At 43.8% G+C, this 18,855-nt stretch overlaps 1 protein-coding gene across 3 annotated transcripts in view; it reads right to left on the bottom strand.

Annotated features, from left to right (window-relative positions):
* SYTL3 (synaptotagmin like 3) overlaps positions 1-18,855 on the bottom strand; it is a 66,330-nt gene that overhangs the window by 2,613 nt on the left and 44,862 nt on the right. For 2 of the 3 annotated variants that reach the window (XM_073337808.2, XM_073337809.2), the window contains 7 exons: positions 15,982-16,125; positions 11,925-12,103; positions 9,648-9,750; positions 6,623-6,793; positions 6,236-6,350; positions 3,983-4,091; positions 1,605-1,810 (listed from right to left, as the gene is read on the bottom strand). In XM_073337808.2, the coding sequence (XP_073193909.2) occupies positions 1,605-1,810; positions 3,983-4,091; positions 6,236-6,350; positions 6,623-6,793; positions 9,648-9,750; positions 11,925-12,103; positions 15,982-16,125 (1,027 nt within the window). Of the gene's footprint in view, positions 1-960; positions 1,157-1,604; positions 1,811-3,982; positions 4,092-6,235; positions 6,351-6,622; positions 6,794-9,647; positions 9,751-11,924; positions 12,104-15,981; positions 16,126-18,855 lie in introns of those variants that run through there. The other variant, XM_073337811.2, reaches the window with a different exon arrangement.

The following is an 18,855-nucleotide window of genomic DNA, read 5'->3' as shown; positions in this document are numbered from 1 at the left end:
GGATTTAAATCTGGCCACTTAATATTTCTCTGCCAGTTATTTAAGAGAAGCTGCCAGCTCAGATGGTTCTGCTACAAAACCAAAGCATGGCCCTTGCCTTCCTGGGTGCCTGACCCTCCAATTTCCCTCACTCAAGCCACCAAAATTTCCAGCTATTCCCCACCCCCAACAACTTTCACGCAGCAGTTCTATTACAAAACTGCAGCAGCTTGAAAAAAAATGGGGAAAGAAAAACAAATACCCATATAAAGCCTGGAGCTATGTACTGAGGGTACTTATTAGTCAGGTTCAGATTTAATGTAATAAACCTCTCCATTTTAAACTGTAAATGAAGCGGTTGCAGAATTTCCTAAGTGATGCAGATAGCAGGAGATCCTTGCACAGAACACCGGGGGTCCTTGCTAGTCAGCTGGTAACCAAAAGCAAGTGCTGTCCACTCTAGTGCGGTGTTGTGAATTTCAGTTCTGTTAACTGGGTGGGCTTTGGTTTTAAAGCATTAATTAGACCAGCTGTAAAACATTAGGGTTTGACTTGGTCTGTGGTCATGTCAAAGGAGGGATGGCTGCGGGAAAGCCTGGCAGGAGCCAAAGCCACCAGAGAGCAACTCCAAGCAGGGAGTCGTTCAAAGGAATTCTCAGGCCCATTCCTTAGTAAACAAGCTGGAAAGGATGACTGGAGTTCCGTCACCTGACGGACCAGGGCTGGCGCCAAAGCAGCAATAACAGGCCCCAGTGAGTCAGTTCCGGAATAGGGTGATTTGACAAGCAACAACTGGTTGGGCTAGTGGGTGTGGTCACATGCTGGACAGCAGTGAGAGTCTGACAATGGGTGCATACTAAATTAGGAGCCCACAAGCTACCTGGGGCAGCACAGGCAGAGGTTAATAATTACAGAATGAGAGCTCAACCAGAGCTGTCTGAAATGTTAAAGAGGAACGGAGTTCTAGCCTTGTCTCTTCTAAGATAAGTTATGCAGAAGTTACCAGTAAGGCCCTAATTGGGCAAACACTTAAGTTGCACATGCTTAAGTTTACACCTGTTCTACTGAATGGGACTAACTCACATGTGAAAAGTTAACGGTATAAGTGCTTGCAAGATTGGGACCACTCCCCCTTCTTTCTTCAAACTTGTCCTCCACACCTAGCTCTATCATGAATCTGTAAGAAAATAGTCAATTAAGGCTGGACAGCATGAGAGGCAGAGAGCTGGCACCTCCTTTACCTATTTGTAATTATTTTTAAAATCACACTTGTTTTTGCAGTTGGCTGCCCCTGCCTTTCATAGGTCTGCTGCCTGTGGTCTTAGGCTCTGATCCCAAATCCTGCCCCTAGTTAGCAGACCCCTGTGCCCACATGGAGCCCCATTGACTTAAGTGGCACTTTTCACAGGCGTAAAGTGAAGCATGTGCATAAATATTTGCAGGATCAAGGCCTAAGACTAAGTGCTTCAGGCCAAGGGCTGTTTCTTTGTGTGTTTTTGCATAGCACAAGTCCTGAGTGGGGCCTCCAACTGCTACTGCATTGTAAATAATAATTATTATTGTTATGTACAATAGGTATTGGAGTGTTTCTTTTGTCTTCAATTTTTTAATGATAAAAGACTTACTTGTGCTAAGCCTGGCTCCCCCCAGGAACCGGTCATTTGAGCCAAAAGATGCCTGGTTCCAGACGGCCAACTCCAGACAAGATTGCCGTAGCTGAGATGGGGTCACACCGTCAAAGACAAACAGGTGCTTCCACTGAGGACAGCCTTCTTTCTTCAGGACAGGAGACTTCTGTCTTATCTTACGTTGGTCCGGGAGAGTGAGACAACTTCCAAAAAGGAATAAAATAGATGTTGGGTGAGGTCACTGACCTAAAAGATATTATCTCATCCACCTCGTTACTACTCATTGGAATGCTTTGACTATTAAAGTGAGGCATAAATACGAAATGGTAGTATATTAACACCACTTTTTTTTTTAAATCGTAGGCTTGATCCTCCTCCCATTGAGTCTATTCCCATTAACTTCCAGGGGAGTAAGAATGAGCTCCTTTGGCTCTGCTTGCTGATCCAATTGTCAGGGACCACTGTAGCAGCCTTTGTTTCCCAACAGCAGCTGGTCCTCCAGCCCATCCAGCAATGCCTGCCTAAGAGCAGCATTTTTCTCACTGACAAAACTAAAGAGACCATTCCACCTCTGGTAAGGTGCTCCTATCAGGTACAAGACATATCCTCACTGCAGGTATCCGATATCCTGCCTCCAGCTGTGTGCGATGCTTGATTGTAGGAAGGTAAAATGACCCCATAATGCTAACTCTGCAATGCTGCACATGGGAGAAAAATTCCTTCCTGACTCCTGAAGTGATGGAGCAGGAAATGTGATTAGCTCCATCTTAGCTTGCACAGTGAGAACGTGTTAGGAAGGTAATCCAAAACGATGGCAAAGATGACTGTGCATGGGGTACGTGATTCTGTGATATGCCGACTGAACATAACAGAGTTTCACATACAAAACAGAGGGCGTGGCTACACCTGTGAGTTAGAGCGCATTAAAGCAGCCCCGAGCGCCCTAACTCACGACCCGTCCACACTGGCAAGGCACGTAGAGCTCCTGGACTCTGCAGCTGGAGCGCTCCTGGTAATCCACCTCCACCAGAAGCATAAAGCTTGCTGCGCCTCAGCTGAAACACCCCAGCATCAGTGTGGACGAGGGGTTGCATTACTGCGCTGTGATTGGCCTCCGAAAATGTCCCATAATCCCCTGAAGTCAAGTGGCCACTCTTCTCATTGTTTTGAACTTGCTGTAGGAATGTGGATATGCCCTTTCAAAGCGCCGTTTCTGACAGCCGGCTGCTCATCTCCTCCGGGACAAAGCAAGCATTACTGTGGAATGCTGCTGTTGTGAGTGTGTGTGAGAGAGAGGGGGGAGGGAGGGGAGGTCTGCTGCTGTCTGAACTTACAAGATAGCATGCTGACATACTCTCAGCCCCCCAAAACACACTGTCTCTCCCCTGACATACACACAACTCACTCCTCCTCACCCTCCCCATCTGAAAAGCAAGTTGCAGCCACTTGCATGCTGGGATAGCTACCACAATGCACTGCTCTTTCTGGTGTTGCAAGAGTTGCTAATGTGGCCACGCCACTGCGCTTGAATCTGATAGTGTGGACATGCTGCGCTCTCCGAGGGCTGGTTTAACGCATAGTGCTCTACATCTGCAAGCGTAGCCATGCCCTGCGTGACAGTTTTCACGGAGTGCACCCTTCCAAGTCACCGTGACAAACGCAGGATGGGGGTGGTCTCCAACAGATATGTGTACTTGTCACCTACATCAGTTCCAAACATTCTAAAGAACTCTTCCGAACTGCCTAGAATGAGTAGGATAATAGGTTACCTCTCCCAGTGAGTACGATGCTGTAATTCACTTTGCAACAGCACGGCTCAAAGCATGAATTAAGAAGACAGGAGTGGTTCTCCTCCCTTGTTGTTTATAATCACATTTCTTAAGTTACAGAGTAGCAGCCGTGTTAGTCTGTATTTGCGAAAAGAAAAGGAGTACTTGTGGCACCTTAGAGACTAACCAATTTATTTGAGCATAAGCTTTCGTGAGCTACAGCTCACTTCATCGGATGCATTCAGTGTTTTCCTTTTACTGCTTCAAAACTTGACATTTAAACACTTTTGCAACTGTGAAAGCAGAGATTAAATCTCAATAACTGGTGGAGTCTCCTCAAATCCTAAATCTGTCTGAACAAGGCCTAAGCGTCAGATTGTGGCCCCTTTCCTTGTGCTGGTAAGTGCTGCAATCTCAGGAGCTACTTGGGTAAATGCTCACCATCATGAGAAAGGACTCCACAATCTGGCTCCATACTCAGGTGTAATGTCTTTTACTCAAAGATCTACTCCCTGGAATGTGTTTAGCTCATTTTTAGCTCCATGCAGAAGTGGCTGATGGTTTTAAAAGATTCTAAATCTGAAGAGTTAAATCTCAAAAACATACCCTTTAACAAATGAGTTCAAAGTGCCACCACATCTCATCACAGGCAAGTTCTTAGCTCCAAGCACCACAAGGTGAAGCTGGCCATCAGCAGATGCTTGGTCTTCTCTCCCTAAAACAGAAACATTGCTTATAATTAGCGACCAGTGTGGGTAAATGGTTGGCTAGTTAACACAGGGCTAAGGGAAGGAAAGAAAGTCCCTAAGAACTGTTGCCCTGAAGTGAGAAAGTGCAGTTCAGCGTGTTTGCTGAACTGCAGAGATATTTTAGACAAGAGGAAAGGTTTGAAGACACTTTTACAGTATGTGATTTTAAAAAATGGAGGGAGGGAGGGAGGAAAATCAGTGGCATGATGATGAGGAAGCTTTACCAGGCCCCAAGTGCACCTGCAGAGATCAAGGGAACAATCCACGTCCCATAGTTTTACTCTGAGGCAGAACCAGCAGCAAGGATAATTGGCACAACCCACAACATGATGCACCTTGCCTCTGTTACTCTGTTAGTGTGTGTGTGTTTTTGACAGAGGAGGAACACATAGGTGAGTGTAGAAAGGAGAGAGGGAACAGACAGCATGAGGGAAGAGGAGGAGGACTGAACCAAGAAGGGAATGGTGACTGGGATACAGGGAGAGGAGATGGGGATCCAGGGGACAGAAAGAAATAAAACTAACAACTTACTTGATCTTTCCATTATTTCCTTCCTACCTCTATGTCTAGGACAGGGGTGGCCAACCTGTGGCTCCGGAACTACATGCGGCTCTTCCGATGTTAATACGCAGCTCTTTGTAGAGGCACCGACTCCAGGGCTGGAGCTACAGGCGCCAACTTTCCAATGTGCTGGGGGGTGCTCACTGCTCAACCCCTGGCTCTGCCACAGGCCCTGCCCCCACTCCACCCCTTACCACCCCCTCCCCTGAGCCTGCAGTGCCCTCACTCCTCCCCTCTTCCCCCCTCAGAGCCTCTTGCATGCCACGAAACAGCTGATCGAGAGATGCGGGGAGGGAGGGGGAAGCGCTGATTGGCGGGGCTGCTGGTGGGTGGGAGGCGCTGGGCGTGGGGACTGCGGGGAGCTGATGAGGGGCTGCTGATGTATTACTGTGGCTCTTTGGCAATGTACATTGGTAAATTCTGGCTCCTTCTCAGGCTCAGGTTGGCCACCCCTAGTCTAGGAGATCTGCTGTAGAAGGCTGACAACAGCCAAAATAGCCACATCTGGAGCTCTGCCCTGCAGTGCTTAGTATTATCCAGTGAGCAAAAGAATGTGAAGCTGTCCCAGTCATCGACCCTCTACAGTTTTTCCTTCCTTCAGCAGTGACTGCACCATTTACAGAAACTGAATCCCAGTTAGAATGCAAAGTTAAACTTAACTCCGCTGAGCGTAGGTGCCGACTTCTGCCGGTGCCAGTGGGTGCTCGACCCCCCTCCCCACCCTGACTCTACCTCTGCCCCGCCCCCATTCCAACCCCTTCCCCAAATCCCCGCCCTGGCCCTGCCTCTTCCCTGCCTCCTCCCTTGAGCGCGTCGTGTTCCCGCCCCTCCCCCCTCCCTCCCAGAGCTTGTTACGGCGCGAAACAGCTGTTTTGCGGCGGCAAGCACTGGGAGGTAGGCGGAGAAGCGGGGACGCGGCATGCTCAGGGAAGGGGTAGGAGGAGAAGGCAAGGTGGGGTGGGGGGGTGGGAAGGGGAGTTTGGAGGCCGGTTTCCCCATGGGTGCTCCAGCCCTGGAGCACCCACGGAGTCGGTTCCTATGCCACTGACGGAACAAAAACAGTCTGAAGAGTGCAGTGCTTGTACCTACCAGACATTTCCCCATCACCCAATTTATCAAAACTGATAGTCTCTAACTCCCGAGGGCTCCTGGAGTGGAATAACTGGCCTGCTACAGCTCAGGAATGAGGTGCACTGGCAGAGATCTGAGGGCACAAGCTTGCTTCAAGAGCATCTGAGTTCACTATGCCAAAGCCACTTTAAGAAGCACATTTATATCTGCTTTTTTGGTGTGAAAAGGAAAAAAAATGTGAGACTGACAAGTCTGGAATTCAAATCATTTTACCAAGTTTTTGTTTTACCTTAAAAGGCTTCTAACTATTTACATAAGCACAACACAATACAAGCCACAATATGTAGGGACTATTTACTCAAGCAGGAATACGCCCCTATGCAGGCAGTGTTTATACCCAGATGCACACACAAATACTTTGTTTGTTTCCATGTTTTCATAGCCAGGGTAATTCATACGAGGCTGAAATGCTTTGTACCTCCTTTCGTCTGCTCTTCATACTGGCATTTTTTAGACTGGGATGGTAAGATCAGTTTTGCACACACCAGGAGTTCTCCGTTGTACTGAACCAGGTTGTCTTCAGGTTTTTCAGACTGAAAAAAGAGACACACAAAAGTCTGTATTATTATGATCATCCTATACCGCCTCCCCTTCTCCTCATTCTCATTGTTTACCTATATCTGGAACATTCCCGCCCAGATCCTGGTATGGCAGGACTGGCCTGCTACATCAAAATTTCATTCTTCCTCTCCATGATCTAGTAAGGGTGGGCACTGATACAGCTTTCACTATATGCTATTTTTTAAAAACACAAACCTTTTTGAAAATTAAAAATAATAATGATAACCTAAAGTCTAGGAATCACCTTTGCTTTAAGCTGATACCAATTGAATGACTGTGTTGAATTGTCTTCAAAATTCCAAGATGCCAATGGAACAACCACTTCTCCAAGGAACACCCTTCTCTTGAGTGTTTCTGAGTGCCACACAGATATTTGAAGCTGTCGTGTTTCCAGCTGGGAGTAGTCAATCTTATACTAGAAAAAAGATAAATAGCAGTACAGGATTAATGAAAGCACATACACACAAACAAGAGCCAATCACAACACAATCACCAGTCTCCGCTCAAAGGAAGCCAAAGAATGGACTTGCTGAAGCCATGGAGATCTAGACTGAGCAGCATTATTTGAGATGGGACTGGGAAATCTGCATATTGTCTGCCCGCACTATGCTTGTCTCTAGCCAGTGTAATGGCCCCTCCCTTCTAAAACATTGTATTCACTCACTTTTAACATTACAAAAATAAAACAGGACCACCTATGTCACTACCTGTGCTGCTAACACCTTAGATTAATAACCTGAATTTAAGAGTTTAAATAACTTTTCACGCTCTTTGCTTACTTTTTGCACCTCACTCAGCTGAGACAGCAATATTGGACAGGCCAATGTCACGTTCTAGTTCTCCAGCACTAGCATAATGCAGTTGTGCTTGGGGCGGCAGCACTGTGCAGATTAATATTTAAAGTGAAGAAAAATAACTTTTACATTGAATTATTTTTAAGAATCACGAAAACAGTTCTCTTCACAGTGGGCCTAATCTTCATTTACTCGACGGCCCTTTGCACTGCTCTGGCCACATAAAGCGCGGTAACTGTAATTTATTGCTGCTTTAAGTCTCTTTACAGGGCCAGAGCAAAGTAAAGAGACCCCAGTATGAATGAGATTTAGGCCCATTCACATTCTGTAAAAACCCACTTTTTATGTTATCAAATCTAAGTTTGGATCCTGTTTTCTGGCCGCCTTTTAAGATGTAGGGACAACCTCTCCTGTATGACTGCACACATCTTGAAGAGGCTTGCGCACAATAGAGGCCACCAATTGGAAATTACCTGGCCTATTTACATTTATGGATTGGATGGTGTTTGAGAAAGTGAAATGGCGGATACACTGCCAGAGCTCTAATGCCTCTCTTTGCCACCTGTGCACTGTGTTAGAAGTGGGCCAATTCTCAGTGGTAACACAGCCCTGTATCTTTCCTGGAAACAGTCTGTGCCAAAACACACTGATCTGTTCCTTATAACAGGAACTACTGGACTGTCCATTCACATGTTTAAATGAAACAGGCTTATGAAAAGTACTCTAAATACACGTACAGGGGTAGAGTGAACATGCTGAAGTCATGGATCTTGTCCTGGTAGGGAGCGTCAGCTGAGTAATAGCTGCAGGATTGGGCCCAGAATCTGATTTCTGCATCTCATGTCATGAGGGAGGTCTTGAAGATAACATATTGTCTCATGATTCCCTCACACAGTTTAGAATATTTCCCATTCCCATCCTGTTATTCTCCACTGCAGACTGAGCAAGACCCTATCCTATTTTACTCTGTAATTGTACAACAATAATTAGCAATAATGGCCCATGTGCTTCACCCCCTTCTCTCACTTTGCAGTGTGGAGGGGAATAAATCTGTGCAAAAAGTCACAGTGGAGCCATGCTGAAAGGGAAGTAGCTACGCTGGACACTTCTGCACATAACTATCTTTGCCCTCCTCTGCAAAACCACTCAGAGGCCCAAAGCTGGCATGGCAAGCTGTGAAGGGAGAAGACACCGCAAAATTGTGGTTGATCTGTAGGAAAAGCTTTAGGGAGCATTAACACCGCTGCATCCTCAGTGACTCCCCAGCAGACAAGGGGCACTAGCCGTGCCATACTGCCACGAAAGGGGGTATACGGCAGAGAAGCACAGAGCAGGAGGAGTTCTTCTGCAAAGCTGGCAAGAATCTGGGACTTCAGAGTCCAAATCTAGGGCTTTCCTCTGCCTTTTGAGATCCTCCCCCACCATCACCCACTCCACACCCCGGCTGGTTCTGTGGACTCAGGGGAGGAGCAAATGCTACAGCTTTATTAGAGTCAAGGAGTCTGGGCATTAATCTTTCCCTTCCCATGCAAATGATCAGATTCCATTGGGGCATTTACTATCTTGCACATCATTGCAGTCCCTCAGCTACACACAGAAGGTGAGGTCTAATGGCCTTAGTACAGGGTGGGAGGTAAGAACAGCTGAGTTCTAATCCCAGCTCTGTCTGTAACTCACTGCAGCCTTAGCAAGTCATTCAAACTCAGCTTCCCCCTCAGTCAAATTGGGATAACAACACTTACGGACTGCACAGAGGTGCTGTAAGGATTCATAAAATAATGCTGTAAAGCACTTTGAAAATGAAAAATTACAGCCACCCTTACTCTATTGTGACGATTAATGTGTTGTAAATGAACAAGTCCAAACACTGGTGAATGAGACATCAATTGTGGTGGGGAAGAAAAAGGAGGAAACTAACACTTTGGATCTATCACTCCTTTGAGCACAATAGGAATGAATGGAATAGCTATGATTCATGTAGCAAATTGCAAAGAGACACTCCCTTTGACACTCACAAAAGAGATGTTAGTTCAAACAGATAACAGTACAAAGTACTAATTTTCCTTTGTAATATACACAATTAGTCTACGTAACCATAAAAAGATATGAGAGTTTCCTTTTACCACATTTCCGATCTCTTTAGCCAGAAACTGCAACAGAATTCGGTCATATGTTTTCTATGGACAAAGCCAGATGTTCCTTTTTTTTGCCAGCTTCCAACTTATTAATAGAGCTGTACAGAAATGTACAAGAGGTTGCTTTTATTCTGATTGGCATCCATCATTAGTTAATGGTTAAGTTCATTTTGACCCATAGAACTGAAGGGTGTGGCACAATCCTAAAAGCCCTCACACAGGGCTCTTCAAAGTCAAAGGGAGTTCTGTTCACAGAGAGCTTGTAGGATTGGGCACAAGAAGTGGAGACTTTGCTATGCAAGTGAGAGATCTTTCCAGGTCACACATGTTTACAAGTCACCTTTAAAGTTTCATGGAATGCTGGATCCACTGTGTTCTTTTTAACAGCTGTCTTCCGTTTACTCCGAGATGATTTATCGGGAAGCAAATAAGTCTTTGCATACCTTACAATTACAGAGAGGGATGGGGGAGAGTGCAAAATTTAGGACAGTTCAAACTGAGAAAGAAAAGGAAGGAAATAAAGCAGCATGTTCCCCACTCTCTAATCCTTGGCACATTCTTAATTTTTCCAGGGTATATTCAGTGCTGGTTAACGGTGCCAAATTCAGACTATCTGAAGCCTGACAACCTCAATTTATCAACAGAATGGACAGATGCAGTGCAGTGTTGCCTCATACTGGCCAGTTGGTGTGTTACAATCCTATCCTGATCATCTCTAAGAGTTAGAGGGCAGGTCAGTTTCCATGATCTCTCAGTCATTGGTCTCTGCTAAAGGGGCCTTGGGCTGGCTATGGGGTGGGGGGATGACAGCGCTGCCCTTACCACGGGACCCTGGGTGGTCATCCACCCATAAGGCTAGCTCTGCTCACACCCCAAAAAATGATGATCACCTCCCATACCATGTGACCCTCATGTCTGCACTGCCCACTGCCCTCCGGCTGCCCAACTCTAAAGACAGTGCCTCTATCACAAACAACGCAGAAGTAAGGGTGGCAATTCTGCGACCCCCCCTCAATAGCCTTGCAACCATCACCACAACCCTCTTTTGGGTCGGGACCCCCATGGTTATAACATCCTGACATTTCAGATGTAAATATCTGAAACTCTGAAATTGACAATTTAAAAATCCCATAACCATGAAATAGACCAAAATGGACAGTGAATTTGATAGGGCCCCTGCCACATAAGTAACTCACATTAAGCAATATTATCTCTTAATCAGAATTCTATGTACTGATAGTGGTCTACACGATGGAGTATGAGTCCAGAGCCAAAGATGACTGATGGCATTATGGATGCCCATTATCTGCTCGTAGGGCCTGTGGTGAAGGAGACAAATTCTACCAGAACATTCTTTAAAAATGTAGTATTTTATATTTAATATAACAGTATATAACTGTTAAACCGATCTGGGTTAAATTCGGGGGAAACTGAAGATCAGATGTAGCTTTCAGCAGCAACGCACTGCTTCCCTGTGCTTCCCAAGCCCCTTTGTACTGTGTGTGTTTTAAAAGCCTTTTCAGCAACAGGGAGTCATGCAAACCAACCAGCCATAGCTCAAACCAGCCAACAAGCTGACAGTTTTGACAGGTTGCTAGCATAAGTGTTGGAAACAACACCTACCCCAGCCAACTTTTGTGTCAAGTGTTCTAACTGTAAACAATGCCTGTACTTTTTCCTACTGGCTGAGACACAGCACTCTGTACACCAAATACAGAATGTAATGTTCACTACTACATGGAACTTCCCACACTATGCTCTCAGTTTTTTTGTGATTTGTATGCTGGCTACGCCATCAGGAAACTCAAGGGTTATTCAGTCACTTATTAAATATTCTCTAACTGTGCCATGGCATTAGCTGGCATTCCAACAAGGATCCTTTTATTAGAGTTCAGTTTTAGGATCCTCCTCTGCAAGAGACTCAATGCCAAATTCTTCCTGGTAGAATCTAAGCACAACTCTGGAATTCCAGCATGCTTATTGTTGGCCCAGCTGATCCAAATGCATTCAAACAATGTATTACAGTAGGGTCAAGCACTAACCATACAGCTGGACATTCTGCCTGATGAATTCCCATGAATGACTTCTGCCATGAAAAGACAGACAGAATCATTCATAACCAAAACAATAACCAGAGAGGAGACACTGGGTTAAACGTTCCAACATTAGCACCTACATTGCAAACAAAAAACACAAAGGCACCTTTCATACACAGAAATGGGTACTGTTAGCACAGTTAATATTTATATATTATATTTTGCAATTATCATTAGCTGTCATAGCATTTTACAAAAGCAGAGATTCGTATTCTCATTTCATAGCTGAAGATGACAAGGACAGACATGTTAAATAACTTGCCCAGTGTCATGCAGTGAGTCAGTCAGGAATGGAACATAGATCTCCCAACTTTCTGCCTCATGCCGGAACCACTAGACAATGAGTGTACAGGCATGTTTTACAGGCACAACTTAAGTGCTAACGGTCTGACATCTGGCCCTATGTATAAGTTGATATGTGTATAGTACACAGTGGCAAGTCAGACACACACATATGTACTATCTTAAAAAACTGAACACCTTGTTTTTGGCCTTTTTTTTTTTTACATCAAAACACTTACGGGTTACACTTTTTCTTCTTCTCTTCTCCATAAGCCAGGTTCTTGCAGGCCTTGATGCAGACTTCTAAAGTGCAGGCTTTAAAGACATATCTGATGGCAAACTCTATTTCTCCTGTGACATTAGCCATGTCAAAATTGCCAGCCTCGGTGCAAGTGCTGTTAATGCTATATAAACTACCCTAAGAAAAGACAAGGATTAAAAAAAGTGAGCTCAAATCCAGTAAGATAAAATAGTTTTTCTCCCTCAAATCTTAATATCTTTGCATCAAACTGACTGCTAAAGTCACAGCAAACAACTCAGAACCAACACAATACGTGCATAAAGCTATTTCTTCACTTGCCATACTAGACCTTAAATTTCGTTGAAATTCTACCAGATCTTCATTTTTCTATACAGAATTAACCATCTTTATATAGTAAACTCCATGAGGTAAGGGCAGTGTCTTCCTCTGTCCTTGAAACATGGCTGAGCATAACTATCCTATAGGCACCCACTGTATGAGACCATATCTCTATCTTGAAGTTGACTCCCCCAAAAATTAGTGTGTGACCAAAAAGAGGATTTTTTAAAAAGCATGTGACAGGAACAATATGGATACTGGATTGACCAGCACCCACTGATGTCAAAGGCCAAAGTCCCAAACATCTAAAAATGTACAGCTAGACTGTGTTTGTAGTATACAGCCCATAGTATGGGGCAGTGCTGAAGTACACAGCCCTGGAAAGAGCCTGAGGAAGTGTTGTAGGAAACAAAAGAGAGTCACTTATTAAACATTCCCTAGGGCTCCCCAGTGGCATATTTAAAGGGAATAGCATACTTTTCCTGCATAGCCAGCCATCACTGGGTACCAGTGCACAGGGGAGGTGGACCCCTGGCTCCACTCTTCCTTGCCCACTCTTTATCCTCCTTGGGGGGAAGGTTCTGGGGTGCAGCCCCTGTGCTCCCCCAAGCGCCTGGACAGCACTTGTGGCCAGTCCTTACACAGGCCCTGAAGGTAGGGTGAAGAAGGAGGCTTTACTCCCTTCTGTGCCTCAGTGCAGCCACATAACTGCAGGGGGCAATCTAGCTCTCAATGTATTGAACTATGTATTTAATCAAGACAGTTCTGGTCTCTCCTCTCCATTTTTGTTTAACAATAGGCTTGAATGTGAGTGCTTCAGGGTTTCCTTTTAAGTACTATTACTTTGCAAACTGGACACCATCAAATTAGGCCTGAATCAAGACTGGGAGTGGTTGGGTCATTACAAAACCTAAACCTATTTTTCCCCATACTAATTTCCCCGCACTGTTACTCGCACCTTCTTGTCAACTGTTTGAAATGGGCCACTCTCATTACCACTACAAAAGTTATTTTTCCTTCCTTGGTATCCTGATGTTAATTGAATTGTCTCATTAGACTGACCTCACACTTGGTAAGGCAACTCCCATCTTTTCATGTATTTATACCTGCTCTTGTATTTTGCACTCCGTGCATCTGATGAAGTGGGTTCTAGCCCACGAAAGCTTATGCCCAAATAAATCTGTCAGTCTCAAAGGTGCCACAAGGACTCCTCGTTGTTTCTATTACTAGCAAGTGTGTCTTCAAGATCTTGTTATTACAGCAATCTCTTCTGACACTAACACCTTCACAGAATGCAATGTCATCAGTATTTGACATCCCTCCCTCTGAAAAAACAGTCCAGTCCTATTCTACACTCCCACCCCAGCTTAGTTAACCAAGGAGTTCTTACTTTGCGTGCCTTAGCAGCTAACAAAACAGGCTAATGATTAGAATAGACTGTACCTCTCTGCGCTGCAGTTATTTTTAATTTGTGCAGTTTGCCAAGCAACCATTTCAAAATTCACAACATCTTTGACTGAAGTCAAAGAAGTCACCCTCTCTACCTTATAAGTTCCAAGTAACACATATTGCTTTTTTGGCCTGAGGGTGGAAAGAGAAGTCCTGACAGGAGCTAGGGTTACATTTTGAACTGATGTACAGCTCATGTAATCCAGCTGACCTCACAGGATGTAGGTCAGAGCAGCAACTAATCTCTGATGCAGTTTTCTTAAATTCTACTCACCCCTTCACCATAAGGAAGTAAATTATTTGACAGCTAAGTAAAAAACATGTTCATTTTTCACTATCACTCATCATAGGGAGGGAAGGCAAGTAGATTTAGCGCCTCCGCTGATAGATTTTAATGACAGTTTTGCAAAGCTGCCCTACTGTTTAGTTCATTGAACCTCTTATTTATTCAGAGGAACTGTATGCTTATTCCAAACAGTGCTTCTCAGGTTGGGTAGCATTATGTGTTCCTTGTTTTCAGTGTGTAGTGGCTTTAGCAGGGGTCAGATCCTCAGACGAAAGCAGGCATTGTAAACATTTAACAAGGAAATACCGCGTCCATTTGGTCCTCCCTCATAATAAATTAACAATGACTTCCTGTACTCAAGCCCAGCTGGCAGAAGTTGGAGCGACACCATCTCTTAGGTTAAATGATAGATTTTGATGAATCAATGATCAGCATCGCAGAACTCCCCCATAAAGACGGTGCTTGATAAAGCTGGGCCTCCCCTTTGACAATACAGCAGGCGATATTTCACTGTTTAGACTGGGCTGTCCACAGTGCAGCCACTGGAGTCCCAGAATGCATCCTGCAACTGCCCTCCAATCCACTGCAAGCTAGGTTGTAACGGGCTTGACATGGATGCAAGGTGGGAATGATGCTAGGATGCACAACCCCCCTCCGAGATTCTCCAGGGCAGTGGGGCAAGTACATCTCCATACTATTCTCCAACATAGAGCTGTGCCTTATGGGCACAAACTAGCCCTATATCTCAGATACAGAGGTATGACTCATGGAGACAAGGGTTTCTAACAGGAGAGACCTCAAGTCCACTCTTCCATTCTGAAGGCTTTGTCCCTGGTCTCTGGTTGTTTTATCATTACTGGGGTATTTATCCATCAATAAATATCTATTCATGTATGAAGGAATATATAATTATAAGCAATGATTAGGGTTATGTTCATTTATTTTTTGGTAAGAAATACAAGTTAAGTAAACCCCTTATATCAACGGGGTTTGTAACTGTTTTTTCCCCACACCTTGTCCCATCACTCAAAAAAAATAATCATGTTCTACAAGGAAAAGGAGGAATACAGGCAGATCACTATCCATTCAGAAGTCATCTCTGCTAACTGCATCACAGTTATGACCTATGCTAAGAGGAAATTTATGGCAACTCAGATACAACTGTGCGGTGAACTGTTGGCAAACACCGAGGGCCTGACTGTCCACCGCCTTGCACTTTGTGTAGTTATTCACACCTCTGAAAAGCAGGTGTAAAATTATCTCATCGTTCTGTCACTAAAAAGCAGGAGGCTGGTTCAATTACGTTTGGCCCCTAAGAGCCATTTTAGTTTCCTTCCTTCTTAACTCCAGCTCTGAAATTCCTAGACACTGCATACCTATTGTGCCCTGACAATTCCTGTCAAGTCATTTATAACATACTGAAAGCATTACCCTCAGTGACATACAGTTAACATAACAGCTAATCAAAGAGACTTTAAAACCCTTGTTGCATTAACTTCTGATTGGTTTTCTTCTCTCTCTTCTGGCTAAGATCAAGTGCAGTATCTGATATGTCATCAGTTAGGGGACTATATTTTGTAGAAAATGTCAATGATTTAGAAAGGCTTTTCCATCCATAATGATTATGATCGCCTTTGCACTTCAGTGTTTTTGTCCTTTTCTATAAACCGTTCTCAGTGAAGAGAATGAGGCAGCTGAGTTTGCACACCTTAGAGGACATTAACTAAACTTCAATTAACCTGAGGTTTCAGCTAACTGCCATTCATTCAGCTGTATTTATGCTGCAGTAAATTTATAACACTGCTATAAGGACCATGCCAAGGACAGACAGTCTTTCCCTGATCTGAACGAAAGTAGAATTCTCTTCTTATTTCTGAGCATAATCCATGACACATGCTATATTGAACAAGCTTTTAACTCCTACCCTTCAGTCCATTTTACACCACTGTTCTATTCTGCTTCATCTTGCATTGACACTTACGTGTTTTTTGCCACCACAGAATACAGTGTCACTTCTGGGACTGGTTGAAATGTCTTCTCCCTGCTTGTAATACCTTTTGGTAAAAACGTCATTGTTGTCCAACGCCCCATTGATGAGTTGCTGAAAGCTTGGTATATTTTTTATCTGTAAGAGACGTAGCACTGAACTTCCATTCATTTGTTTTGTTAAGTCAAGTGCCCGGTGTTTCCTGCCCTCCTCCCCCTTGTGTTCTGCCACATAAATATACAGTCCATACCTACAATTCACATATGGGTGTGTCTATTTTGGGACACTGTTTGACTAAGGAAAAGGTCTATAACTACATTTTATTTGTAGACACACTGGTTGATCCATTGCTGCTCCACCCGGTCCATAGTATACCCCTAATCTTGTGTGGTGGACATGCCATTATCCACCATATGATGACTGCTAACATGTCAACTACAATTAAAGGTAATTACTGTAGCAGTGTATTAATAAAAGGCTTCATTAGGACAACTCCACCCCCACCCCCAAAATCCTGGCAGTTTGCCAAAAGAACTCTTCCTCCAGGAAATTACAAATTGTATGCTGCAGCAGATATGGCATATGCCTGTCTCCACCTATATGAAGAAAGACCGGAATGAACGTAACTTGAACGTGTTCTACAAGGATGGACTGACAAGTCTTACTTTAGCCATGACTCCAGAGAAAGGCTGAACATTCAATGTTTGTTTAACTGTAACTTTGCTATAGTCCAGAATGAGGGAGTTCAAAGCAGCACATCTTTAAATTCCACTCCCCACACGAAAATTCTGACTGTGTGGGCAAAATTAAGAGATGAGGTAGGATTCCTCAGTGTCTCCTGTCCATCTGCCTCTGTTCTTCCAAGAAAATACAGTCTGTGAAACACACTTCATCAAGGGAATGGGCGGGGGGAGGGAAACAGTAGTAGGAAAGAAGGAAAAGATCACTTTGGATTAAATATTTGTTTGAAGAAACACTTTAGTGGAGTTTACTACCAAAGGACTAGTGAGAATATTCCTGCCTGAATGAACCAACAACATTAGTGAGAATTATTTGCACACAGGGAGGGGATAACATGCCCTTAATAAACACAGGGATTTCCTGTACTACTAGTAGAAAGACCTACAAAAATGGCCATTGATGAAGATGAAATGGTGAGATTAATTTGAAAACAGACCTCATTCTGAACACCAGGTTATGCACAATCCAAGCCATTATACTTCTCTACCACGCTAAATACAAAACAATCATAAAGATGATGGATAGGGCAATGTTAATACCAGTGCTAAGGTTAGAAAAGCACATACACCTCTACCCCAATATAACGCTGTCCCCGGGAGCCAAAAAATCTTACCGCGTTATATCGAACTTGCTTTGATCCACCAGAGTGCGCAGCCCCACCCCCCCAGAGCACTGTTTTATCGCATTATATCCGAATTCGTGTTATATCGGGTTGCGTTATAGCAACCAGGGTAGTTGCGGGGTAGAGGTGTAAAAAAGGGACAAAATCAGAAAGGCTGAGGCACAAAGTGAGTTACACCTAGCAAGGGACATAAAAGGCAATAAGAAGTAGTTCTTTAAATAGGTTATGAGCAAGAGAAAGATGAAGGCCAGTGTAGGTCCTCTACTTAGTGAGGAAGGAGAGCTAATAACGGATGACAACAAGAAGGCTGAGGTGTTGGTGCCTATTTTGCTTCAGTCTTCATCAGTCAGCCTAACTTTGATGCCTGGAAAGATACTGGGACAAACTAACAAAAGTAAAAATAAATTTTTACTGCTTTATGTCATCAAAGCAAGGAGGCATGTCTGAGAATACATAGGGATCAGATCTGTTGAGTAAGAAGGTGCCATTTTGATAGTCACTCTTCAGCATAGAACTGCAGTTTAAGATCACTTTAAGAGTTCTGGCAGAGAGAATGCAAACAGTGTGATCGGGGGAAAAAAGAAAGGCGGTAACCTGGTTTACAAAGATAAAAAGAAACTAGGAAACCACAGAGGGAATAACAGATGAGGCATTTGATAAAGATTAACAAACAGGCTACACAGTGAAGTGTAAGAACTGATGGACACTGCCACTAGAACTATCAAAAGGAAGACAAAGATCAGAACTAGAGATAATGCTAGGAAAAAGTAAGACAGGGGCACAACAGCTCACAGAGATTAAAAGTAAATTTAGGGATCACACAGCATGAATGCTCAGAGCCATAAAATAGGGGTGGGGAAAAGGGTGTGAGTAAAAACTTCAACCAGAAATAGAAAATCTAGATTGCAATCATGACATCCAAAATAGAAGATCAACCAAAACTTCACCCAAATCAGCCAAAACTTCAGCAGAGGCTTGGGTTTTTCAGTTAGAGGGACACTAGAAATTCCTGTTCTCCAAGAGCAGAGCTCCGACAACAGAATCAAGAAAAATGTTACCTTTCTATATCCCCAATACAAAGTGCTGACATACCTTATCACCCTAAAACCTTTAGAATTTATAGCCAATTAAAAAATCCAGACATATTGTTTGGCAAACATATCACTGGGAGATTTCAAACTATAGAGACCTCATTTATCTATAAAACACAATAGGATGTGTGTTTAATGTGCAATGAAAGCATGGTTAGGGTGTGTAGAGAATGTCAGTATAGAAACTCCTTCCTTATTGCTTCTCAGTGTAGTGAAACACAGCAATGATTTTCCAGTGAAACCAGATAGATGAGGAAACACTGGGGATGTGGTTGGTCACACACAACTGGCATAGAACTAAAAGGAAGCACTGCGGTGATTAACCTATCTATATTTTTCCATAATATTTATAATATAGTTTCAGTGCATCCCATAAAAATAAACACCACAGAGATAATTTGCTTCATTTTCTAA

The sequence above is a fragment of the Lepidochelys kempii genome, chromosome 3, assembly GCF_965140285.1.
Source record: "Lepidochelys kempii isolate rLepKem1 chromosome 3, rLepKem1.hap1, whole genome shotgun sequence".
Classification (NCBI taxonomy): Eukaryota; Metazoa; Chordata; order Testudines; family Cheloniidae; genus Lepidochelys; species Lepidochelys kempii.
The sequence above is the reverse complement of the archived record's forward strand: the minus strand, read 5'-3'. Positions and strand labels throughout refer to the sequence as shown.